Source organism: Castanea sativa, chromosome 11 (genome assembly GCF_040712315.1).
Source record: "Castanea sativa cultivar Marrone di Chiusa Pesio chromosome 11, ASM4071231v1".
Classification (NCBI taxonomy): Eukaryota; Viridiplantae; Streptophyta; class Magnoliopsida; order Fagales; family Fagaceae; genus Castanea; species Castanea sativa.
The window spans coordinates 15,268,457-15,296,203 of record NC_134023.1 but is presented as its reverse complement, the minus strand read 5'-3'; the positions used below and the strand labels follow the sequence as shown (position 1 = coordinate 15,296,203).

General features: G+C 36.1%; 3 protein-coding genes across 3 annotated transcripts; all 3 read left to right on the top strand.

The window, feature by feature from the left end:
* The first annotated feature begins 3,126 nt into the window (after positions 1–3,126).
* On the top strand, positions 3,127–4,306 carry LOC142617774 (heavy metal-associated isoprenylated plant protein 46-like). Its single transcript, XM_075790729.1, has 3 exons — positions 3,127–3,314; positions 3,417–3,501; positions 3,612–4,306. Exons 1-3 carry the CDS (start codon positions 3,309–3,311, stop codon positions 3,917–3,919), a joined length of 399 nt encoding a protein of 132 aa, XP_075646844.1. The 5' UTR covers positions 3,127–3,308; the 3' UTR covers positions 3,920–4,306.
* An 8,176-nt stretch (positions 4,307–12,482) lies between these two features.
* LOC142614768 (heavy metal-associated isoprenylated plant protein 46-like) lies at positions 12,483–13,489 on the top strand. The gene is made up of 3 exons (XM_075787398.1): positions 12,483–12,624; positions 12,727–12,811; positions 12,913–13,489. The coding sequence occupies exons 1-3, from the start codon at positions 12,619–12,621 to the stop codon at positions 13,218–13,220; spliced, it is 399 nt and encodes a 132-aa protein (XP_075643513.1). The 5' UTR covers positions 12,483–12,618; the 3' UTR covers positions 13,221–13,489.
* Positions 13,490–21,601: 8,112 nt separating this feature from the next.
* On the top strand, positions 21,602–22,204 carry LOC142616132 (uncharacterized). The gene has a single exon (XM_075789015.1). The coding sequence runs from the start codon at positions 21,602–21,604 to the stop codon at positions 22,202–22,204; it is 603 nt and encodes a 200-aa protein (XP_075645130.1).
* Positions 22,205–27,747: the final 5,543 nt, after the last annotated feature.

Genomic DNA, 27,747 nt, shown 5'->3' with positions numbered 1-27,747 from the left:
TTTTACAATAATTTAAATAAGTTGTACCTCAGTTTGTTTTCTAGCAATTTCTCTTGCAGATTTATTTAGGATTTTCTAAACATATTGATCAAATATCACAACAGTTATTTTGTTAATTGCAACAAAAACTTCAACTTGAATCATGTATCTAAAGTAGTTTGCAACTATGTATATAGTTATGTTATAAATATTTAGAGAGTATGTAGTTAATGTGAGTGCCTTTAACCCTAGGATAGGGATTTTTTTTTTTTTAATGTATTTCACATTTTGCACACCAAAATGATCTTGATTATGGTTTGACCTTCCTTCCATATACGCATGAAATGTAATTCCAACCCGTCGTTGTATCAATGTTGCTTGTTCCAATACCATAGCATTTCACATCCTACAATGAACTTTGAAGTTAATATGAATTTTTTAAAATGTAAATAGTATGCTGTATTATTATTTTTTCAAGTAAATGATGAGTATAATTTGAAATGATTAATAAACTTGTTTTGTAGGATCCCATTCAATGCATTTGATCTCTTCTATTGTCTTCATATTCTTTAAAGGCATCCTATGAAAATTGTTTTGCATGTATTTTTTATCTTTCTTGTATAGAATCATGTTTTTTACCATTTCTATTGTTAAATTTTTTTTAAAAGAAAATATTATGTAAATGGTATTTTGTGAGATAGTATATGTTATTTTTCAAAAAAAATTTGTTATTAATAATTTTAAAATATGCATTAGTCAATTATTTCATTAACCTTAGGAATCTCAAGATTTATATATATATATATATATATATATATATGATAGGCCAAGAATGTGTATTGACCCCTTTGGTAACTTAATCAAATTAATTAGCCAAGTGAAATTAATTAGATTCAATTACATGCAATAAACATGGTAGCACAAACAAATCACCAACTAAGTTAAATGTAACGGAAAATAAATTTGACCCAAGTGATTTGTTTACAAATGGGGAAAACCACCAAGGCAAAAATCCATCGGGTGAATTTAAGGTCACCATTCCCAAAAATCCACTATTATCAAAATAAGCAGTTATAAGTAAAAGGAATCTCAGTACCTAACACCAACCTACAATTGAACCCTTATCCCAACACCCAATTGAACTTATAATGTAGTGACAATCTCTCCTTTATATGCATGGCTCTCAATACGTAACTAACCAATTGATGCACGGATCCAAGTATGTGACTAACACACCAACTTGAGAAAAATGTTGGCTGCAAAGTTCTTTAGTTCATCCAAACGATGAAGATCAAGAAGCTCCTTGGTTACAAAACCCTTAGCGCAAAGACACAGTAGCTTCTACAAAGAATACGATGAACTGTGGCAAATTCTGTCTCCGGCCACAATTTGCATGCACAATCAAATTGCATTGAGTTGCATCACTTTACATCACCTTTGACAACCCTTAAAATAATCCTTATATATGTCTAGGGTTGTAAGAAAAGAAACTCTACACAAATACACTTGGATATGAGTGAAAACAAATCTAGAAATTTGAATTTCGTAATTCTAGATAGATACTGTTTTTGTTGAGCAGCTGCTGTTTCTGTTGAGTAGCTGTCGAGCACAAGCATTAAACCTCGATAAATATTATCTGTCGAGCTTTAAGGAACAACACTTCTTCACTTGTTTCTTGGACAGACTTGCATGGCTTCAATACTAGACCTGAACTCTTGTACCTTGAAGTATTAAACTCATCTTAGATCTCTCCAATTACAAGTAAAGTGCACTTTGTCAAAGGATTAGCCAATTTATAATAACATATATGTTCTAACAACTTCTACATATGTCCTAACAATATATTTTTGCACTGGTCGATGACAAAGAGAATTTTCCTACATAAATTGCATAGACATGCTTTCATGAGCATGAGATTTTCAAGAACTATCATTTGCATGTGGGAGAGGTGAAAGAGAGTTTGTAAGTGGGTAAGAATTTTGGCTTTGATCTACACATAGGAAGGATCAGATACTTAGGTCATAATATGTAAAGTAATAACTGGGCTTTGGCATTTCATAAGGTTTGGTTTGGTTTATGTTTAAAAGGTAGCCCATTTTGTAGAGAATAATATTTGGTCTAATTACTAAGAGCAGCCCATATTTTTATATAACAGTAAAATGAAGTTACTATAATCTATTAGATAACAGTAAAAATGATTTAATAAAAAGATGTTAAAAATGCTAAATGCAAAATTAGAGTGTTACATAGCAAGACCTCATGCACTCACGTATGAGGCCTCTGCTTTTATATATACTAGCTTATAACCTTATGCACGTGCATGGATACACTTAAAAATATACAAAAAGATGAATAGTATAATTCCTATATATATAATTTAAATATTATTTGTGGTCATTCTTATATTTTGTTAAATTTTTAAAAAGTCTTGTAAGAATATTATTAGGTATAAAATTTAAATTGTCCATTTTATTTTTTAATTACTTCTTAATTTTTGTTGTTGTGAAGCACTTTTTTTTTTTTTTTAACGATTCGTTTATTCTAGTCTCTTTAGTTTTTGTACTCAATAACTCACTTGAACTAATATTTATGATGTGGTCCCACATTTTATTCTAAAATTAGGAAACACAACTCTCTTAAAATAATTACTTGAGGACACATGACGCAAAATTAGAATGTAATTTGAAATTTGCCTATTAATATATATATATATATATATTGATGAGAAAAATATGAGAAAATTATTGAAATGTATAAAACTACGTTATTATTCCTCTAAAATGACAAACAAATGAAAATTAAAAAAAAAAGAAAAAAAGAAAAAGAAAAGAGAAGTAAATGGATTATCATGTGATGTGACAACTTATCATCTTAGCATTTGAAGTGAAATGGATCCAGTTCAAACTTCACAGTCCACACAAATTGTGACGGTCCTTATATTTGGATTTGACCTCGTTAACTATAAGTCAAGCAAACCATACAATTCATTGGCTTTCATAAAGAAACCGCGTGCAAGCCGCATCTAGTAGACCGAAAAAAGTAGTAGACCAAACTTTCTGGACAGGACAAACAAAAGGTTGTTTCGTGTGTAACTGTGAACTTAAACTTTACACCTCTATATATTAAGCTACGACACCCAGAATAATTAGCTAGCTAAACACAGTTTGCTCACAGATAAGATTTTGAACTCTCTGGCATATATTCATTCCTTTTTCTTTTTTTTTTTTCTTTTTTTTTTTGTGACATTAAGCAACAACACCCAGAATTAGCTAGCTAAACAAAACACCCTGCAGCTCCCTGATAAGAATTTGAACTCTCTGACCAAGAAAATGAAGGTAATGATGAATACCATGCTGAACAATTATTTAAAATTTCTCTTCCTTATGTACTTCCAAGCATTTTATGTCATTAATTGACACTTCTAAACTTTATTGCAGCGAAAGGTAGTGATCAGAGTCACCTTAAATGATGGCAAAAAAAATGCTCGGTCCAAGGCCATGCAGATTGCAGTTGGTCTACAAGGTACTCAATTTCTCTTTTTTTTTTTTTTTTGTCTTTTATTCTGATCATTGTTAAAATAGATTAGGAATTTAAAACTAATGATCATATTGTTTTTCTTTTGGGTTCTTAAGGTGTGGAATCAGTCTCTCTACAAGGTGATGACAGTAGTCAGATTGTTGTTGTTGGGGATGACATTGATTCAGTCAACTTGACATCTTTGCTGAGGAAGAAAGTTGGATTTGCTGAGTTAACTAGTGTCTCTCCAGTCAGTACTGAGGGGGAAAAACCGAAGCAAGAGACCAATCCCAGTGAATCTGAAATACAATCAATGATTTGGCCAACTTATCAATTTGGTGTGCCATATTATTATCAACCTAGTGTGCCATATTATGCATATAATGTCACGGATTACAACCAGAACTCTTGCACTATTATGTGATCTATGTGTAGGAATTATTCGATGGCTAAAACTTAGGTAGAGTTTCTTAGGGGGTGTTTAGTAGAGTAGTTTAAGATAGAATTTTTGTAGTTGTTTGAAATACGTGTCGGTGAAAAAGTATGCGAAAATGTGTGTAATATTGTTTAAAATGTAAAAATATGAGTTTGAGATGGGAACATAAACGGGCCCTAGGTGCCTTAACTTAGATTCTACACATGGTTCTTGAGATTGAATTTATTTTAAGAATCTAAAGTAAGCGCACTTAAGTGTAGGAAGTGTGGATTGATTTTCTATAGTTCTCATTCAATTGAGAAGCGAAAATTTTGTCTTAAAGTGTGATATGAAGTGACAATAAAATTATGAAAAAGAGTGTTGTTGAATAAGAAATTATATTCATGTGATGGGAAAATGATTTGTTGTTGAAATACATTTCTTCAATATAGCATCAACGAAAAATCTTTAAACTGAGCAATTGCTGGAAAAAGGACCTCTAATTAAGCTTCCAAGTCTACCTCAAAATATCTACTGGGGTAAATTCCACAAACCGTTTGTACTAATACCAATAAAGTTCACAACATTTAAAAATTGATCATTTTGGTCCTTTTTCCCAGATGGTTTGTAACACTGTTACTTTTTTTTTTCTTTGTTCTTTCCTCTCTCGAGAATCACCTCTTTCTCTCTCTTCCTCTGAGTATATATTCTCACTTACAACTCACAACTTCAAAAAATCAAAAATTGAAAGATAAAGAAGAAAGAGGCCTTGGAATCGATGAGATTGCCAGAAAGATCAGGGCCGCCAGGCCCGAGAGAGGCAATCGATGATGGCATTCATCTCAGCCTCCAAGGCGCTCCTTGTCCATCAGAGCCATCGTCTCCGATTTCATGTTCGTCGCCACCATTGTTATGGATGTGTTTCGGTCACCAGCATGGTGGTTTATCAACGCCTAAGTTTTAAGCGGTGAGTTTGAGTTTTAAAGAGTAGTGAGTGAGAGGAGTTTCAAAAACCCGCTTAGATCCAGCGATGTGTAATTTTCAAAACCATCCTTTAGATTGAATTCATTCAAATGAAGTAGGAAAATGTATTTTCTTCCTAAAATTTTCTTCAAATCATGTGGGATTCCTTCTCCAATATCAATTTTCATATAAGGAATATATTTTATATATATTATGATCAAAACTTTTACAATAATTTAAATAAGTTATACCTCAGTTTGTTTGTCAGCAAAATTTCTTGCAAATTTATTTAGGATTTTCTTAGCATCTTGATCAAATATCACAAAAGTTATTTTGTTAGTCGCATCAAAAACTTCAACTTGAATCATGTATCTAAAGTAGTTTGCAATTGTGTATATAATATTTATAGTGAGATGAATATGTATTAAATATTTGGAGAGTATGTAGTTAATGTGAGTGCCTTTAATCTTGGGATAGGGATTTCTTTTATGTATTTCACATTTTGCACACCAAAATAATCCTAATTGTGATTTGACCTTCCTTTCATAAAGTACGCATGAAATGAATACCAACCCGTCATTGTATCAACGTTGCTTGTTGTAATACCATAGCATTTCACATCCCACAATGAACTTTGAAGTTAATATGAATTTTTTTTAAATGTAAATTGTATGATGTCCTATTATTTTTTCAAGTAAATGATGAGTATAATTTGAAATGATTCATAAACTTGTTTGGTAGAATCTCATTCAATGCAATTGATCCCTTCTATTGTCTTCATATTCTTTAAAGATAAATCCTCCTATGAAAATTGTTTTGCATGTATTTTTTATCTTACTTGTATAGAATCATGTTTTTGACCATTCCTATAGTTGAATTTTTTTAAAAAAAAATATTATGTAAATAGCATTTTGTGAGATAGTATATGCTATTTATCATACTTTTTCTGTTATTATTAATTTTAAAATATGCATCTGTCAATTATTTATCAACCTCGTGGAATTTCAAGATATATATATATATATATATATTTTTTTTTTGCACTGGTCGATGACAAAGAGAATTTTCCTGCATAAATTGTATAGACATGCTTTCATGAGCATGAAATTTTCTAGAAGTATCATTTGCACGTGAGAGAGGCGAAAGAGAGTTTGTAAATGGGTAAGGATTTTGGCTTTGATCTACACGTAGAAAGGATCAAATACCTGGGTCATAATATGTAAAGTAATTACTGGGCTTGGGGTTTTCATAAGGTTTGGTTTGTTTTTAAAAGGTAGCCGATTTTGTAGAGAATAACATTTGGTCTAATTGCAAAGAACAACCTATATTTTTATATAATAGTAAAAAGAAGTTACTATGATTTATTAGGTAATAGTAAAAAAGACTTAATAAAAAGATGTTAGAAAGGCTAAATGCAAAATTGGAGTGTCACATGGCAAGACCTCATGCACTCCCGCACGAGGTCTCTACTTTTATATATACTAACTTGTAACCCCATGCATATGCATGGATATACTTAAAAATATACAAAAAGATAGATAGTATAATTCCTATATATATATAATTTAAATACTATTGATAGTCATTCTTATATTCTGTTGACTTTTTAAAATGTTTTGTAAGAATATTATTAGGTATAAAATGTAAATTGTCTATTTTATTTTTTAATTACTTCTTAATTTTTGTTATTGTGAAGCACTTTTTTTTAATGATTCATTCATTCTAGACTCTTTGATTTTGTACTCAATAACTCACTTGAATTAATATTTATGATGTGATCTCACATTTGATTCTAAAATTAGGAAGTAAAACTCTCTCTAAAAATAATTAGTTTAGAACACATGACACAAAATTGGATTATAATTTAAAACTTGCCTATTAATATATATATATATATATATATATATATATATATATGATATTTGGTATAGCATAAAAGTCTAGTGTGCGGAAAATGAGTCAACTGAAAATGTAAACCACGACCACTATCGACATAAGGGACCCCTTGAAGGAAAAGTTTATTTTTATTTATTTTAGAGGAATCTTTCCATGATAGAATGTTTTACTCTACTTTAAAGGCACTAAAGGTGAATAACAGCTCTTTCTAGGTAATCTCAATTGTTATTTGCCTGAGTTATAAAGGTTAAAAGGGTTTCAACTTTCAACTTTTCTTCGTGGGAATAGAAGGTTGATCATATAAGCAAACAATAAAAAATAAAAATAAAAATTAATATTATTATAAGCAAACAATAAAAAAAGAAAAAAAATTTAATAATTTTTTGTCTAATTTGGTACAACTTTTTTTTTCTTTTCAGTTTTTTTAAATAAACTATTTAAAAAAACCTTCATTTAGAAAAGAAAGTTCGTGTTTTAGTAATATAAAAGAAAGTATGGTTTCAAAAAGGATATCAATCAAATAAGTAGGAAGCATGGTTTTTAGATCCGGACCGTTCAAAAAACCGATGAAGGGAGAAGTTCAAGGTTGTTAAAATTTGAGTGAAGTCAAACCGCAATAACGTCATAATTACTTTAATAAAACTAGCAAAATTTGAGTGAAGTCAAACCCATATATAGTTATTAAATTTATAAAACTAGCAAAATTAACTAATATATCTATATATGTGAGGGAAATTTAATGATTTTCAAGCATATATTTACAAATTATATAAGAAAGTTAATAAAATAGAAAAATAAACCATGAAAACATTAAGAGTTATGATTAATTTTTGAAGTAAAGTTGAATAACTTTGAAGGATTTTAATTATAATTATATATATATAAATATATATTCCCTTTAAAAGATGGATAATTTAATTCAGTAGAATAGAATTGTGTCAAGTTGTTAAAAAAAATGTGTTAAGTTTTCTTCAAGTATTTTCTTTTCTATTGTTAAGCATCAACTTGCAAGCATAACTTAGTGGTTAGACTTTAGCTTTGACTCTAATTGGCTGTGCCTAGGTTGTAAACCAGGTAAGCACACTTTTCTAATTTTTTAAAAGTTGATAAAGACATGTTAATTCCAATTTTTTAAAAGTTGATAAAGACATGCTAATTCATTCCATATCATTATCTATTTCTTCATCTTCAACGTTTGAAGTTTGGTCTGTCCCTATTTGTTCAATTTTGAGATTTCATCACTTTTTCATTTTGTTGCATCATTTGTATTAATCACTAATGGATTGACATTGGAAGATTCCTGACTGGATCTTACAAAGTTTTGACTTGTGGATTTATTGTCGCAAAGATTTTGGATAGGTATCTGTATTCATATTGAATTTTAGTGATGTGACAATTTTTTGTAAATGATTCTACAACCTTACTTAATATATTTCTATTAGAAGTGAATTTTGACAAATCGACCGTTAGATTACATTTTCTTCTTATATTTTTCATGCTTGCAAAATTTCTATAAAATTAAAGATTGATCAATAACTTGTTATCAATAAATTGTTTAAATTGCAAGTTTTTGAAATTTAAAAGTATGCATAAAATGTAAACTTATAGATCATGTAGTAAATAATATCCAATTGACACAAAATTTGATATGTTTATTAAGAACATAACAAACATGTAATTCAATGGTTAGATTTTCAAAATATGTAGTAATGTAATAATATTGAATAAGGTTGTAACATTAGGCTACAACCAATTTTGTAACTAAACTTTGTCTTTTTTTTTTTTTCTTCTTACATACCTTTTTGTCACTTCAAGGTGCATAAAAAATCTTAGCAATTGTGTAATTTACAAACCTATCATTTAAATTGAATTCATTCAAACAAAGTAGAAAAATGTATTTTCTTCCTAAAATTTTATTCAATTCATGTGAGATTCCTTCTCCAGTATCAGTTTGCATTGGAGGAATATATTTTATATATATTATGATTAAAAGTTTTATAATAATTTAAATAAGTTGTACCTCAGTTTGTTTTTCAGCAATATCTCTTGCAGATTTATTTAGGATGTTCTTAGCATATCGATCAAATATCACAAAAGTTATTTTGTTAATTGCAACAAAAACTTCAACTTGAATCATGTATCTAAAGTAGTTTGCAATTGTGTATATAGTACTTATAGTGAGATGAATATGTTATAAATATTTGGAGAGTATGTAGTTAATGTGAGTGCCTTTAACCTTGGGATATGTTTTTTTTTTTTTTATGTATTTCACATACTGCACACCAAAATGATCCTGATTGTAGTTTGACCTTCCTTCCATAAAGTACACATGAAATGTAATACCAACCCGTCGTTGTATCAACGTTGCTTGTTCCAATACCATAGCATTTCACATCCTACAATGAACTTTGAAGTTAATATGAATTTTTTAAAATGTAAATCGTATGATGTATTATTATTTGTTTCAAGTAAATGATGGGTATAATTTGAAATGATTAATAAACTTGTTTTGTAGGATCTCATTCAATGCATTTGATCTCTTCTATTGTCTTCATATTCTTTAAAGATATCCTATGAAAATTGTTTTGCATGTATTTTTTATCTTTCTTGTATAGAATCATGTTTTTTACCATTTCTATCGTTAAATTTTTTTAAAGAAAATATTATGTAAATGATATTTTGTAAGATAGTATATGTTATTTATCAAAGAAATTTTGTTATTAATAATTTTAAAATATGCATTAGTCAATTATTTCATTAACCTTAGGAATCTCAAGATTTATATAAATGATAGGCCAAGAATGTATTGACCACTTTGGTAACTTAACCAAATTAATTAGCCAAGTGAAATTAATTAGATTCAATTACATGCAATAAACATGGTAGCATAAACAAATCACCAACTAAGTTCAATATAACGGAAAATAAATTTGACCCAGATGATTTGTTTACGAATGAGAAAAACCACCAAGGCAAAACTCCACCGGATGAATTTAAGGTCACCACTTCCAAGAATCTACTATTATCAAAACAAGCGGTTACAAGTAAAAGGAATCCTAGTACCTAACACCTACCTACAGTAGAACTCTTATCCCAATACCCAATTGGACTTATAATGTAGTGACAATCTCTTCTTTCAATACATGGCTCTCAATACGTGACTAACCAATTGATGCACGAATCCAAGTACGTGACTAACACACCAACTTGAGGAAAATGTTGGCTGCAAAGTTCATCAGTTCATCCAAACGATGAAGATCAAGAAGCTCCTTGATTACAAAACCCTTGGCGCAAAGACGCAGTAGCTTCTACAAAGAATATGATGAACTATGGCAAATTTTGTCTTCATTCATAATTTGCATGCACGATCAATTTGCATTAAGTTGCATCACTTTACATTACCTTTGACGGCTCTTAAAATAGTCCTTATATATGTCTAGGGTTGTGAGAAAAGAAATTCTACACAAATACACTTGGATATGCGTGAAAACAAATCTAGAAATCTAAATTTCGAAATTCTCGATAGATTGTTTCTGTCGAGCACAAGCATTAAACCTCGATAAATATTATCTGTCAAGGTTTAATGAACAACACTTCTTCACTTGCTTCTTGGACAAACTTGCATGGCTTCAATACTAGACTTGAACTCTTGTACCTTGAAGTACTAAACTCATCCTAGATCTACCCAATTACAAGTAAAGTGCATTTTGTCAAACGATTAGCCAATTTACAATAACATATGTTCTAACAATATATTTTTGCACTAGTCGATGACAAAGAGAATTTTCCTACATAAATTGCATAGACATGCTTTCATGAGCATGAGATTTTCTAAAACTATCATTTGCACATGGGAGAGGCAGAAGAGAGTTTGTAAGTGGGTAAGAATTTTGGTTTTGATCTACATGTAGGAAGGATCAGATACCTGGGTCACAATATGTAAAGTAATAACTAGACTTGGACATTTCATGAGGTTTGGTTTGGTTTGATTTTAATAGGTAGCCCATTTTGTAGAGAATAACATTTGGTCTAATTGCTAAGAGCAGCCCATATTTTTATATAACTATAAAAAGAAATTACTATAATCTATTAGGTAACTGTAAAAAGGACTTAATAAAAAGATGTTAAAAATGCTAAATGCAAAATTAGAGTGTTACATAGCAAGACCTCATGTACTCCCGCATGAGGTTTCTACTTTTATATATACTAGCTTGTAACCTCATACACGTGCGTGGATACACTTCAAAATATTTAAAAAGATGGATAGTATAATTCTTATATATATAATTTAAATACTATTAGTGGTCATTCTTTTATTTTGTTAACTTTTTAAAAAGTCTTGTAAGAATATTATTAGGTATAAAATATAAATTGTCCATTTTATTTTTTAATTACTTCTTAATTTTTGTTGTTGTGAAGCACCTTTTTTTTTTTAACGATTCGTTCATTCTAGTCTCTTTGATTTTTGTACTCAATAACTCACTTGAATTAATATTTATGATATGGTCCCACATTTTATTCTAAAATTAAGAAATAAAACCCTCTTAAAATAATTACTTTAGGACACATGACACAAAATTAGACTGTAATTTGAAATTTGCTTATTAATATATATATATATATATATATATATATATATTGATGAGAAAAATATGAGAAAATTATTGAAATGTATAAAACTAGGTTATTGTTCCTCTAAAATGACAAACAAATGAAAATTTAAAAAAAAAAAAAAAAAAAAGAAGTAAATGGATTATCATGTGATGTGACAACTTATCATCTTAGAATTTGAAGTGAAATGGATCCAGTTCAAACTTCACAGTCCACACAAATTGTGACAGTCCTTATATTTGGATTTGACCTCGTTAACCTATGAAGCATGGGTGCGGGCGCGGGCGCGGGTGCAGGTGCGGGTGCGGGTACCGGCGCGGGTGCGAGTGCGGGACTCGACAATTTTTGAAAAAAGTGGGTGCGAGTACGGCAGGACTCGGCAATTAAAAAATTATTAAAAATATTTTTATTTATATTTTCTATATATTTTTACTATTAAAATATTCTTAAGAAACATATTACTATGCCTTGATTCACAAACAAAGAAAGAAGAAAGCAAGAAACACAAAACAAAACACAAAACCAAAAAGAAAACACAAAAGAAGCAACAAATATTCAAAATAAAATTGAGGAATGACAACTTAAGGGTTTTTGGGTCTCACTCAATGCCGATTTTGGCCTATTTCGGCCGTTTTGGGCCTGTTTCGGCTATTTCGGCCATTTTGGTCACCGGCCGATACGACCCGATACTGCCGATACGGCCCATATCGACGCGAATCGAAACCGAGTCGGCGCGAGTCAGCTGAAAAAAAAAAAAAAAAAAACGTGGCAGACGCTGCCCGACGCGGCACCGACGCGCGAGCAACAGCGTCCCTCGCGCGTTGCCGCGTCGGACGTGGGTGCCGCACCTCTAGCGCCGTGTCCGTGCATCATAGTCGTTAACTATAAGTCAAGCAAACCATACAATTCATTGGCTTTCATAAAGAAGCCGCGTGCAAGCCGCATCTAGTAGACCAAAAAAAGTAGACCAAACTTTCTGGACAGGACAAACAAAAGGTTGTTTCGTGTGTAACTGTGAACTTAAACTTTACACCTCTATATATTAAGCTACGACACCCAGAATAATTAGCTAGCTAAACACAGTTTGCTCACAGATAAGATTTTGAACTCTCTGGCATTTATCCATTCCTTTTTTCTTTTCTTTTTTTGTGACATTAAGCAACAACACCCAGAATAAGCTAGCTAAACAAAACACCCTGCAGCTCCCTGATAAGAATTTGAACTCTCTGACCAAGAAAATGAAGGTAATGATGAATACCATGCTGAACAATTATTTAAAATTTCTGTTCCTTATGTACTTCCAAGCATTTTATGTCATTAATTGACACTTCTAAACTTTATTGCAGCAAAAGGTAGTGATCAGAGTCACCTTAAATAATGGCAAAAAGAATGCTCGGGTTAAGGCCATGCAGATTGCAGTTGGTCTACAAGGTACTCAATTTCTCTTTTTTTGTCTTTCATTCTGATCATTGTTAAAATAGATTAGGAATTTAAAACTAATGAGCATATTGTTTTTCTTTTGGGTTCTTAAGGTGTGGAATCAGTCTCTCTACAAGGTGATGACAGTAGTCAGATTGTTGTTGTTGGGGATGACATTGATTCAGTCAACTTGACATCTTTGCTGAGGAAGAAAGTTGGATTTGCTGAGTTAACGAGTGTCTCGCTAGTCAATGCTGAGGGGGGAAAACCAAAGCAAGAGACCAAATCCAGTGAATCTGAAATACAATCAATGATTTGGCCAACTTATCAAGCTAGTGTGCCATATTATTATCAACCTAGTGTGCCATATTATGCATATGATGTCACGGGTTACAACCAGAACTCTTGCATTATTATGTAACATATGGATAGGAATTATTTGATGGCTAAAACTTAGGTAGAGTTTCTTAAAGGGTGTTTGGTAGAGCAGTTTGAGATGAAATTTTTGTAATTTTTTGAAATACATGTCGGTGAAAAAGTATGTGAAAATGTATGTAATATTGTTTAAAATGTAAAAATGTGAATTTAAGATGGAAAAACAAACGGGCCCATAGGTGCCTTAACTTAGATTCTACCCATGTTTCTTGAGATTGAATTTATTTTAAGAATCTAAAGTAAGAGCACTTAAGTATAGAAAAGTGTAGGAAGTGTGGATTGATTTTCTATAGTTCTCATTCAATTGAGAAGCGAAAATTTTGTCTTAAAGCATGATATGAAGTGACAATAAAATTATGAAAAAAAGAGTGTTGTTGAATAAGAAATTATATTCATGTGATGGGAAAATAATTTGTTGTTGAAATACATTTCTTCAATATAGCATCAACGAAAAATCTTGAAACTAAGCAATTGCTGGAAAATGGACCTCTAATTAAGCCTCCAAGTTGACCTCAAAATATCTAATAGGGTAAATTCCACAAGGGGAGGTTTGGACTAATACCAATAAAGTCCACAACATTTAAAAAGTGGTCATGTTGGTCCTTTTTCCCAAACTTTTTTCTTTGTTCTTTCCTCTCTCCAAAATCGCCTCTCTCTCTCTTCCTCTGAGTACATATTATCACTCACAACTCACAATTTCAAAAAATCAAAAATTGAAAGATAAAGAAGAAAGAGACCTCGGAATCGACGAGATTGCTGGAAAGGCTAGGGCCGCCAGGCCCGTAGAGGCGGTCGACGATGGTGTTCATCTCGGCCTCAAGGCGCTCCTTGTCCATTAGAGCCATCATCTCCGATTTCACGTTCGTCGCCACCATTGTTATGGGTGTGTGTTTCAGTCACCGGCACAGTGGTTTATCACCGCCTATGTTTTGAGCAGTGAGTTTGAGTTTTAGTGAGTAGTGAGTGAGAGGAGTTTCAAAAACCTGCTTAGATCTGGCAATGTTTAAGCTTAGACCGGTAACGTTTTACTCTCATCCGCTTAAATCCGACAACATTTCAATCTCCTCTGCTCAAATCCATGGTGGTGGGTTTGCAATTTCTCTTCTCTCTTCCTCTTTTCGGTGGTGTTGTGGCGGTGGGTTCTGTAGTGGGTCAGGTTTTGGTTTGGATTGGTGATAGAGAATTTGGTTTTTTGTGGGTGTGTTGGATTTTTGTGGGTTTTGGTTTGTGTTTCTGGTCTGGGTTTGTTGTGGGGTGGTCAGAATTGCTGATGGGTTTGTGGGTTTTGTTGGTGGTTGGTGGTCGGTGGTCGATGGTTCTGGGTTTGTGGGTTTTGTTGATGTCGTTGCTTTGCTGGTGGTTGATGGTTTTGTGGGTTTTTGCTGGTGGTTGTTGGTTGGTGATCGCTGGCTTTGTGGACTCTGTACTCAGAGAGAGAGAGGCGATTCTGGAGAGAGGAAAGAACAAAGAACCCAAAAAAAAAAAAAAGTAACAGTGTTACAAACCGTTTGGGAAAAAGGTCCAAAATGGTCATTTTTTAAATGTTGTAGACTTTATTGGTATTAGTCCAAACGTTAGAGGAGGTTTGTAGAATTTACCCTATCTTATAAAACGGGGATAAGGAGTTCGAAATTCCAATTGTCATTCAATTGCAAGTTATTTACTAAATAAAATTTAAAATTTCTTAAAACTTCATACTTTATAGGTAGGACATTTTTTGCACATCTTTGGGTTTTGATCATACTTGTCTTAAAAAGTAGACAAAGCCCAAAATCCATTATTTTAGCCATAATATTGACAAAATTCAGTCCACAAAATCAGCTAAACTTAGGCTCATGAAGTTTTGCTAAAAACCCATCGAGTTCATGAAGCCAGTCAACAAGATTGATCAACTCAGGCTCACAAAGTCAAATACAATCCAATTTATTAAGATTGACACAAAACTAGGCCAAGTTAAGGCCATATTAGGGATTGATCATCATAAGGGACCCAACACCATAGAGTGCTTATTTTTCGTCGTCTAATAACTTATAAATAAATGTCCCTGATGAAATTTTCATTTTCATTGAATCCTGCCTTATTATTTGTGAGATTTGTTCTATTTTGGATGTTGTTTTTTTATACAAGATAAAAATTCTACTCTAGTTTAATCTAAATGTATATATGTGTGAAACTCTCTCCTAGATACTTGAACCCCGGTCTTTGCCCCCCCACACCCCACAACCACTTATACTTGCTCATAAATGAATTTATAAATGAAAGCTAATTTTATTTTAAAGAAAATCTTCTATGTTTAATTTGAAACGTAAAACGAATCAATTTCAACAATTAAGATATTATTTGTTATACTTAATAGTATATGCGTTGCATTAATTTAAAACTTTTAAATGACATAACACTATATATATACACGCTTCTCTCTCTCTCTCTCTCTCTCTCTCTCTCTCTTCCACATCCATTGCCATAGGGTTCCACCTCCACGGCCAAGTCGCTGGCAAAAAAAAAAAGCCAAGAAATCAGTGACTTATTCTAGAAGTCTGGAGAACTCAACTCATATTCATTTCATTCCTTATATTTGTTTGTCCTGACAAGTGCATATTATCCTATGCTTAACCTCTATTCATGTGGTTTTTGTACGAAAATCATTAATTAATTGTATTGAGAAAATGCAATGGCTATGTGCTATGAAATTATTTGCTCGATTAATTAACACAGGATTGTATTGTAAATCAAAAGTAATGGTTAAAATTAATTATTTGTAAAAATTTTATCTATTATGCTTTTGGGTTCAATGGGTAATGTAATGTCAAATAGCGTTGTTAAGCTACTTTCGGGATGGTGGAGTTGATATGGTAAATGTCCTTCATTTGTTTGGAATTGAGCTTAATTATGCTTTTTGTGAACTTTGTGGGGGGAGAGAAATGATTGTGCTTTTGAATGTGTAGATGCCTTTTTGACGATAGCTAGAATTGTCTTTATTAGAGCAATTGCAGCAGTGAAGCTAAATAGCTATATAGCTATTTTTGCTCCACTCAAATACAAAAAATCCTCCTGCAGCAGTGGAGGTAAAGCAAAAAAATAGCTAAAGTGCTACAGTGCTCATGTATCAATACATGAGCACTGTAGCTGAGAGCTAAAAAAAAATAAAAAAATAAAAAAATAAATTTATTCACCTTTCCAATCAAATTGTGGTTGAATATTTTTTGGGTAGTGGGATATATTATTTTATTGTAGTAGATATATTATTTTATTGTGATGTTTATATTATTTTATTGTGTTGAAAGTTAAAATAGATCCACTGTTGTAGCATGTTTTGTAAAATGAGTAGGTAAAATAGATAAAGTAATTTTTTGTAGAGCTAAATTGCTAAAATTTTAGCTCCACTGCTGTGGATGCTCTTGGAACCTTGTTTGAACGTTCTCATGTTTAGGCCTTTTGGGCCGTAGTGATATATATTCTATTATTGACTTCATTGGTTCTCTTCTAGCAGGATCTTAGATTCGTCCTATTTTGGACAAAAGATGTCCTAGTAGTGGTAACATACTAACATATGGCAGTGAAGGAGAGAGAGTGAGAGAAATGTATATATATATATATATATATATATATATATATATATATATATATATATTAAGGTTTGGAGATGGGTAAGTGAATGTCATAAATAAGAAATAGTAAATGAGATCCTAATTAAAAAATCAGCAATAATTAGTGTAGGGACATTGGACCTAGTAATTTACAAAGGATGGTCCAACAAAGTCTGTTGGGCTAAAAACCCAATCCGAGGACATCAAATGATCTAGGAGTACATGAATGTACCTCATAAAGAAAATGTCAGGTAAAGATGTCATAAACGAGTGAACAATTATGTCCGAGGAAGATATTAGTCCGAGGAAGATATTAAAGCCGAGGTCATAGGAAGGGAGGTTTAATATCCCCAAGCTATGTTATAAAAAATCTTATGGCTACAGGAAGACACGGTACACGTGGAGGACAGTAGAAGAGCGGTGGAATATCTAAGATAAAGCTGCTACCACCGCCCACACATTAAAAACTCCGCAATTGATATACTGACTGCATTGATGGAGGAAGGAGACTTGAGCATGAGGTTTGGAACTTGGTCCCTGACCCTAGAGGACTTCGGGAAAATTTGATGGGACAAGTATCCAAAGCCAGCGTTACAACCATGAGGTGGAAGATGATAAAGAGAAGAAGAGGAAGTATAAATAAGGGAAAATACCTTCGGAAGAGGAGAGGCTTTTTTCTTGAGAAAGGAGAAAGAATAGCATATGATAATCTAACGATCTATAATTGTAATCACCCTTGAGAAGCAATACTATAAACTATCCTCGGACAGTCCGAGGAAGAGTTTTCATTCATATTCTTATAGTTAACTCCTTGTTTGTGCCATTGGGCCTGAGACCCGTTCTTTCTTTGTTGTTTGAACCACCCTCAAAATCTAGATTTCAAGCCCACTCTTTACAAATTTATTGTAAAAGGCCTTTCAAGCCCATTCCCTTTTAATTGTGGATTGAAGGTTCGACTTGTGTCCTTACAATTGGCGCCGTCTGTGGGAATTTAGTCTTTGAGGATGTTTAAAATATCATGGTGGGATCAGGACCACAACGCCGTGCGGAGTCCGTGGGCTCCCAACATGAGGATCACTCCCTACATCCTAATCATGAGGAGAACCGGGAAGGTAGTGTGCATACTACGCACACTACCAGAAGTACGAGTCATTCACAAGGGGGAAGCGGAGCTCCTCGTGAGAAGAATACCAAGACCATGCAGAAAGAGATTGACAGCCTAAAAAGGAAATTGCGTCATGAGAGGCGGAAGTGAACTCCTTCTGTCTCCGATCCCTCTTCTGAGGGTTTTGAAGATGACAATTATAGGCAGAGGTCCAAGACTCCCCCGGATGAATCTTTTTCTTCCGAGGAAGGCAACCTACATGGGAGGCATGACAGAGACTACTCCTCTAGGGGCTTGGGAAATGATGCAATGGGTAGGGCGTTGCACCAAATCTCCAGATCACCCTTCACACGAAAGTTGGAGGAAGGGAGGTTACCTCGGCGCTTCACACAACCGGCCTTCACTATTTACAATGACCGGACGGATCTTGTGGAGCACTTAAGCCATTTCAGCCAAAGGATGGCGGTACATTCCAAGAATGAGACCTTGATATGCAAGATCTTTCCCTCTAGCCTGGGGCCCGTGGCCATGAGATGGTTTGATGGCTTGAGGGCAGGCTCTATCAATTCTTTCAAAGAGCTTACTAGAGCATTTGATTCTCGCTTCATCACATGTAGTAGAGTTCCTCGGCCTTTAGATTCATTATTATCTATGGCCATGAGGGATGGAGAAACCCTGAGAACGTATTCGAACAGGTATTGGGAGATGTTCAATGAAATTGATGGGGACTTTGATGACGTGGCGATAAGGACCTTCAAGGTCGGCCTACCTACGGAGCATGACTTGAGGAAATCTTTGATGAAGAAACCTGTCAGAAGCGTGCGTCGGCTCATGGATCGCATTTATGAATACAAAAAAGTTGAGGAAGATCAGCAGCAAGGAAAGGGTAAGGCGAAGGTTATCCCACAGGGAATGAGGGATTTCAGGTTGGACAGATACAACAACAACAAGCCCGCAAGAGATTTTTCCAGACAAACTGGTCATACGGCCCCACAGGTGGTCAACACCGTTTTCAAAGAACCAGTACAACTACTGTTGGAGAAAATCAGGCATAAGTCATTCTTCAAGTGGCCAAATAAAATGGCAGGAGACCCTTTGAGGCGCAACCAAAATCTCCATTGCCATTATCACCAGGAGAGGGGTCATACCACCGAGGATTGTCGGATTCTGTGGAATCATTTGGAGCAACTGGTTAAGTAGGGAAAGTTAAAACAATTCCTATATCAGCCTAATGGGCAAGGAAACAACTTAGGGGCGGCAAACCACGGGGGTTCTTCATCAAGGCCTCCTCTAGGAACAATCAATGTTATTTTTGCGGCACCTGGAAGGACTGGATCAACTCCTTTTAGGGTGATGTCTGTGGCGCGGACCTTGGCCGAGGAATCGAGGGACCAGCCGATTGAGGGAAATATACCACCAGTTTTGGGTTTCTCGGAAGAGGACAAAATCGGAACTATCCAGCCACATGATGACGCCTTAGTTGTTACCCTAAGAATAGGGAATTACGATGTGATGAGGGTGATGGTCGATCAAGGCAGTGGCGCAGATATCATGTACCCCAACTTGTTCAAAGGGTTGAATTTAAAGCTTAAGGATCTTATGGCGTATGACTCACCCTTGTTAAGCTTCGAGGGGAAGGCTGTCATACCAAAGGGGCAAATTAGGTTGCCTGTACAATCAGGCCCAGAAGTGGTAAACGTAGATTTCATCGTGGTGGACGCCTATTCTCCCTATATGGCTATTGTGGCAAGACCTTGGTTACATGCTTTGGGTGCTGTTTCCTCAACATTGCATGTCAAGGTTAAGTTTCCTTCTAGAGATTAAGTGGTGGAGCTGCTTGGAAGTCAATCTGTAGCTAGACAGTGTGTCACGACTGTAATTCTGCGTCAACTTGAATCGGAGTCCTCGGCCTCGGCTAACGGAAATTCGTAGCAATCAAAGTCTTTGGCCACAACCAAGGTAGATGAGCCTGCATGTGAGGAATTGGAAAAGATTCTCATAGACAACGACCCTGAAAAGTTCTTTCAAGTAGGGATTCAATTGCCACAGGAGGAGAAGAGAGAGCTGATTTTGTTTTTGAAGAGAAATATGGATGTATTTGCATGGAATGCTTACGAAGCCCCTGGTGTTGATCCAAGTTTCATCTGTCATCATTTAAAAGTCAATCTAGCTATGGTACCGAGGAAGCAACCACCTCGGAGGTCCTCCAAAGAGCATTCTGAGGCTGTAAAGGAGGAGGTGCTCAAACTCAAAAAGGCGGGTGCTATCAAAGAAATTTTCTATCTTGAATGGTTAACTCATACGGTCGTGGTGAAGAAAAAGAATGGGAAATGGAGAGTCTGTGTGGACTTCACAGATTTAAACAAAGCTTGTCCGAAGGATTCTTTCCCAATGCCTCGGATTGATCAGTTGGTGGATGCTACTGTAGGGCATCCTCGGATGAGTTTTCTTGATATTTTCCAAGGTTGCCACCAGATACCTTTAGCTGTGGAGGACCAGGAGAAGACTGCATTTGTCACCCCTACAGGAAATTATCATTATAAGGTAATGCCCTTTGGTTTGAAAAATACAGGGGCTACCTATCAAAGGATGATGACAAGGATGTTTTAACCACAGCTGGGAAAAACTATCGAAGTATATGTGGATGACATGGTGGTAAAGAGTAAAGCAGTTTCTAAGCATTTGGAGGATCTGAACAACACGTTTCAAACGCTGAGAGAGTACAAATTACGACTCAATGCCTCTAAGTGTTCTTTTGGTGTAGGATCGGGCAAGTTCCTAGGTTATATGGTAACTCACAGGGGAATTGAGGTGAATCCTGCTCAGGTTAAAGCCATTAGCAACTTACACTCACCTCGAAATCCTAAAGAGGTTCAAAGATTAACAGGAATGACTACTGCCCTCAACCGATTTATTTCTTAATCCGCAGACAGATGCAGGCCTTTCTTTCAACTGCTGAATAAATGGAAAGGTTTTGAATGGACCGAAGAGTGTGCGGTGGCTTTTCAACAGCTTAAAGATTATCTCTCGCAACCACCCATTATGTCTCGACCAGAAATTGATGAAATTTTGTTTGCATATATTGCAGTAGTTAACCATGCAGTTAGTTTGGTTCTTATACGGGATGATAATAATGTCCAGAGACCAGTTTATTATGTAATCAAGTCTCTGCATGAGGCCGAGGTGAGTTATTTGCCACTGGAGAAAGCGATCTTGGCAGTGGTGCATGCTACGCGGAGGCTTCCTCATTACTTCCTGTCTCATAAGGTTGTTGTCCTAACACAACTCCCTCTTAAATCTATACTTCGAAGTGCAGATTATACGGGAAGAATTGCCAAATGGGGCACTGTCCTAGGGGCTTTCGACATTAAGTATATGTCTCGCACCTCTACAAAGGGGCAAGTCATCGCGGATCTTGTGGCGGAATTTACTGAGCCCTCATTGGAAGAGCACATTGAAGGATCAGGCATGGGTAAAAAATCAGTAGGCATGATTTCATACAAAGAGCTTCTGTTATGGAAAGTACATGTTGATGGAGCAGCAAATCAAAGAGGCTCTGGTGTGGGGCTAGTTTTGGTATCCCCAGAAGGGATTACTTTTGAGAAATCTTTGAGATTAGGGTTCTCGGCCACCAACAACGAAGCAGAATATGAAGCCGTCCTCGCTGGAATGAACATGGTTTATAAGACGAAAGGGAAGAGGATACAAATGTTCTCGGATTCTCTACTGGTGGTAGGCCAAGTAGAAGGAAAGCTAAAAGCAAGAGATTCAAGAATGCAAGGATACTTAACCCAGGTCAGATGTATGCAATCCAAATTTGAGTCTTTTTCTTTATTGCATATATCCAGATGTGGGAATACTCATGCCGATTCCTTAGCCACACTGGCAACGTCCTCGGCGGAAAGCTTACCTCAGGTCACCCTTGTTGAAGATCTGTGGAAACCCACTGAGACAAGTGGTAACGCCATTCGAATTTTTCAAATTAGGGCAGGGCCTAGTTGGATGGATCCAATTGTGACATTTCTCAAAGATGATATCTTGTCTAGAGAAAAATCCGAAGCAGATAAGGTTGGCAGGAAAGCACCTCAGTTCTGGTTATTCGAGGACCGAAAATTATACAAACGCTCTTTTTCGGGACCATATTTGTTATGTATGCACCCCGAGGCGACGGATTTACTTTTGGAAGAGTTGCATGAAAGGATCTGTGGAAGTCACACTAGAGGAAGGTATTTAGCTCATAGAGCCCTTACTCAGGGCTATTGGTGGCTCAATATGTAGAGGGAGGCACAGGATTATGCGAAGAAGTGTGACCAATGTCAGAGATTCGCTCCGAACATACATCAGCCAGGAGGTGTTCTTAATCCTCTGTCTAGCCCTTGGCCTTTTGCTCAATGGGGCTTGGACATTGTTGGACCTTTCCCAAAAGCAACAGGAAATAGGCGGTGGCTCCTCGTCGGAACGGATTATTTCACCAAATGGGTTGAAGCTGAGCCATTATCAAATATCAAAGACATAGAAGCAAAAAAGATTGTATGGAAGAACATTGTTACCAGGTTTGGCATCCCTCATACTTTCATTTCAGATAATGGTCTACAATTTGATAGCAAGGTCTTTAGGAAATACTGTTGTGATCTAGGCATCACGAACAGATATTCCACTCCAGCTTACCCTCAAGGGAATGGGCAAGCCGAGGCCGTCAACAAAGTGATAGTTAATGGGCTCAAGAAAAGGTTGGGTGATACTAAGGGAAGATGGGTGGAAGAACTGCCACATGTCTTGTGGACATATCGAACTACACCACGAAGGTCCACAGGAGAAACACCCTTCTCCATGACTTATGGAGCTGAGGCAGTAATACCCCTAGAAACTGGGTTCCCAACACTAAAGAAAAGCTCCTTCATTCCAGATAGCAACGATGATCTATTGAGGAGAAGTTTAGACTTAGTTGAGGAACGACGAGAGAATGTCATGGTTCAACTAGCTTGTTATCAACACAAACTCAAGCAGGGGTATGATTCTCATGTAAAACTACGACCTCTTGCACCTGGGGACTTGGTACTAAGGAAAGTTTTGGGTACAACAAAGAACCCAGCATGGGAAAAAATGGGGCCCAACTGGGAAGGACCTTATCGTATTACTTCAGTCGCAGGCATAGGAGCTTATAATCTTGAAGATCTAGACGAACATGTTGTACAACGTCCTTGGAATGTAATAACCTACGAAGGTACTATTATTAAATATAAGGCACTTCCGCCGTTTTTGTTAACACTATATTACGTTTATTATTTTCTTTCACTAAGTATCAAACTGAAGCTTGGTATGCCTGGATCCTCGGACCACATACCTCGTCTAAATTGATATTTTCTGTCAAGTGTTAAACAGAACCTTAGTTACGTCTGGTCCTCGGATCATCTACTTTGGGAAAATTAACATTTTTTACCAAGTATCAAACTGAAGCTTGGAATGCCTGGATCCTCGGACCACATACCTCGTCTAAATTGATATTTTACCAGGTGTTGAACAGAACCTTAGTTATGTCTGGTCCTCGGATCATCTACTTTAGGAAAATTAACATTTTTATTTCTTTCATTAAGTATCAAACTGAAGCTTGGTACGCCTGGATCCTCGGACCACATACCTTGTCTAAATTGATATTTTTTATCAAGTGTTAAAACAGATTCTTAGTTATGTCTAGTCCTCGGATCATCTACTTTGGGAAATTTAACATTCCAAATCTTTTTATTAAGAGTTAAACAGATTCTTAATTATGTTTGGTCCTCGGATCATCAACTTTGGGAACATTAATATTCCGTTTCTTTGACAAAGCTTACTAAGGGTTTTTTAATCCTTAGACGTGCCCCATTTAAGTGAAATTCAACCACTTATATCTTAAAAGTTTCTCTGAGATAGTATTAAATGGATAAAAATCCATGAGCATCACTTAATGCATCTATGGTATAAATTTCAATCCAAGTTGTTGCTTTAATTTTAGTAACTTAACAAGTGTGAAGTGGTATAATCAAGGCAAAAAAAAGGTAAAAGACATCAAAAAACAAAAAAATTAGAACTTGTGCTTTCATTCAAAAATCTTTAGAAATTACAAAAGTACTTGTAAAATTATCAGAGTTGTATAAAGGAAAGGCTAAAAACAAGGGAAGAGCAATCATTGCTTCAAATTTATTTTCAAAGGGCCTTTAGGGTCTTGAGGAAGTTGAGGCCGCGCCGAAGACTCATCAGCAATTCCTTTGCCTTTTAGATCATCCCTCAAAGTTATCGGATTTGCTTGATCACCTAGCACATCCTTGGAAGATTCATTAAGGTCACTTGAGGGCTGTATGTCCTCTAGTGCCTTTTCTTCTGTTGGATCAGCTTGCTTGGGGAGTTGATCTTCAGCAAGAGTTGAGTCTTCAGGCAGTTCACCTCCCTTATCCTCAGATAGTAGTTGGGCAGCATCATTATCAGCTTGAGGAATGTCCGAGGCTCGAATGACTGGAGGATAGTAGACACTCTCTGCTTTCCAAAGAGTAGAAGAAGCATCAACCCCAGCTTGGGAAAGTGCATCGTTCCACACTTGGAGGCAGTAATGTCTACATACCTCAGGAACCTAAGCCTTGAAGGTTTCCGTGATCTCCTTCACACCGATCTCGTAACCTTCCTATTCAGCTCGGTCCTTTGCATTCTCGGCCTCTTCTTTTGCCTTTTCAGCCTCTTCTTTTTCTTGAAGGGATTTCTCTTTGCCCTTGATAGCCTCCTCCTTGACCTTCTCAGACTCCTTCAGATCTTTTTTAAGATCCTCAATATGCTTTCTTGCTGCAGCAAGGTTCTCGTCAGTTTGTCGGAGCAGCAGTCGTTGGTCCTTGGTCTGTTTAGTAGTTGTTTTGAGAGCAGCCTCTAAACCCGACCTCTCACTCTCTGCTTTAATCAGTTTGTCTGAGACCTCCTGCAGCTTCTTCTTCTGTAGGTCTGAAATCCTTTGGGCGGTTTCGCGCCCTGACTCCTCGGCCCTCTGAGATTTGTACGAGCTGATGGCAATCTCTTCTGCCCTATGGGCAGATTGAACAGCTTATGAAAAAAAAAAATATATATATATATATATATATAATATATATATATATATATATATATATATATATATAAGTTTTATGAAATAAGAAATAAAAAAAATAGACATGGTTTAGAAGAAAAACTTACCATCGCAAGTTCCTTCTTCAGGATCATGAAGACATTATGATCTCTCTTCTTTCTGAGCTCACCCATGTCCTCGGGGAGCAGCAACGCTTGCTCCAATGCGTCTGCTACGCACGCAGCAGTGCCTTCATCAGAGTTTCTGATGGACGCATCAACGGTAATGGCCCGGTCATCCACAGTCATGTTTGGGAGCCATAGTGGAGCGTGCACGACCACGTGAGATTCGGTCCGTTTATCCGACCTTATCTGCACGGTGCGGGCCTGCTTCCCACCTTTTTCAATCTCGAGCTCATTAGGAAGAGAGCCCTTTCCTACCTCCATCACTTCCTTTCCCTTTTGCTGATCCCTTTTCCTTTTAAGGTCAGCCGGATTAGTACGTTAAGGTTGGGAAGGAGGAGGAGGAGGAGGGAGCCTAGACTCAGGGCCTTTGTCAGCACCCTTATCTTGGGCCCTAGGGCGCAGTTCCTTAGGAGGCTCTTGGGAACCTGCGTGACCCTCAAGTACGTCTTTTAAGCTGGGCTTGGCCTTACGCTGAATGCCCATATTATCAGATTGTTGAACAATAGCTTGTGAGACTTGAGAGGGGTTGTCGAGGATAGAAATTGGGTCTTCGGGAGAGTGGGGTTGGTTGAAAACCTCGAACTCGTCCTCAGAATCAGATACCTCGACGATGTCTTCTTCTTCCTTTACGATAGAATGGGAAGATGTGGCTTCACCAAGTACGTTTTGTGTTGGAATAGGGACTAGGGGAATCCCAACCAGAACGGGTTGTGGGGGGTTGTATAGGTTGAGTAACCAGAGTACCCTAAGGAATAAGAGCCCCCTCGGGTAGCAGGAAACCTTCAACAGCAACGCTGATCCGGGGAAGGCGGGGGTCCTTGGCTTTGATCACACACTTCGGCCCCTGAAAAGCTTTGGAAATGGGATCGTAGCCGAGGATGAGATGAGCCGCTTGGAGTTAGCCGTCTGTATGCATGAAAACTTCGGCTTGTAGGATTCTGTCCAATCGACCAAAATCCACAAGGAGAGGATGACGATCTGCTGCGTGTAGATCTGTAGAATTATCCAAAAAGAAAAGGGGTAAGAATAAATAAAAAGACAAAAAAAAAAAAAAGGTGGTTTTGAGGGTTCTAGATAAAATCCAAAAACTTCACCTGGGGTCCCCTCCCTTGTCGGACAGGGTAAGCCGTCGTGCCAATCTCCTGATACGATCAGAAAGTCGTTTTTTAGACCCTTATTAGATTCGAGCAGACACTGAATTAGTCTAACTGCTGGGTGTCTAGATTTTAGGTAATATTCATCTTTCTTTGTTAGGTAGTAGAGGCTATAAACCTAGTTCACGTCGTGATAAGTGAGTCCTAGGTTCATCTTCTCGTTTAAAGCATCTATGGAACCTAGGATTCTAAAGACATTTGGGGCGCATTGGGTGGGAGCTAATCTAAAAGCCCTAAGGTAATCCCTAGTCACAGTCCCCATTGGGATTCTCATTCCCCCTTCGATGAATGCAATCATCGGGATTACTACCTCCCCCGTTTTTCTTTTTACAAAATATTCCTTCTTGTTACAATACCTAATAGATACGTTCGAGGAGATTCGGTATTTAGCCTTAAACTGCTCTATTTTTTCGTTTGAATCCATCAGGGATGCAAATCTACCCATCTTTGAAAAAAGGGGTGTAAAGAAACTAAAAAGACTATGCCGAGGACAAGGGGGTACAGAGAAAAAGAAAAAGAAAGGGAAGAAAAACAAAGAGCTGATAAGAAAGGGAAAGAGTGTGGGAAAACTTACTTTAAAAAAGAAGAAGGCACGGTCAGCTCGAACAGGGTATTGGTAAAAAGAGAAAGCACGTGAAGGTAGCAAATGTGGCAAGTACGTTATAGGGATATTGTGATGTGAGAAGATTTGAAGCAAATTAATATTTATATATCAATAGAAGTTATGAAGCGGGAAAATTCCCGCCTCAACCCAAGAACAGCTCTCAACCGTTGGATATGTGTCACATCGTTGAAGCGTGGGGGACATGGAGACGCCAGAATTTAATTCAGGGGCGCTTCGCCTGCCGAAGCGTCGAGAACATGCGATGGGTAGTTCAAAAGTCATTGTCCCCGTCAGCAATGTTGCCAGAAATCTGCAAGATAAAGGGAGATTTAAGTCGAGATCCTTTTTTCATTCCGAGTTGAAGAAATAAAGAATCTCGAGGGGCTATTGTAGGGACATTGGGCCCAGTAATTTACAAAGGATGGCCCAACAAAGTCTGTTGGGCTAAAATCCCAATCCGAGGACATCAAATGATCCAAGAGTACATGAATGTACCTCATAAAGAAAATGACAGGTAAAGATGTCATAAACGAGTGAACAATTATGTCCGAGGAAGATATTAGTCCTCGGATATTAAAGCCGAGGTCATAGGAAGGGAGGTTTAATATCCCCAAGTTATGTTATAAAAAATCTTATGGTTACGGGAAGACACGGTACACGTGGAGGACAGTAGAAAAGCGGTGGAATATCTAAGGTAAAGCTGCTACCACCGCCCACACATTAAAAACTTTGCAATTGATATACTGACTGCATTAATGGAGGAAGGAGACCTGAGCATGAGGTTTGGAACTTGGTCCCTGACCCTAGAGGACTTC

What these genes read in the sequence shown, in the direction of transcription:
- LOC142617774 (XM_075790729.1), top strand. An exon ending in GATTGCAGTTGGTCTACAAG is followed by an intron (nt 3,502 to 3,611) that starts GTACTCAATTTC and finishes TGGGTTCTTAAG; the next exon opens with GTGTGGAATCAGTCTCTCTA.
- LOC142614768 (XM_075787398.1), top strand. An exon ending in GATTGCAGTTGGTCTACAAG is followed by an intron (nt 12,812 to 12,912) that starts GTACTCAATTTC and finishes TGGGTTCTTAAG; the next exon opens with GTGTGGAATCAGTCTCTCTA.
- LOC142616132 (XM_075789015.1), top strand. Translation starts at nt 21,602, where the DNA reads ATGGTTTATAAGACGAAAGGGAAGAGGATACAAATGTTCTCGGATTCT.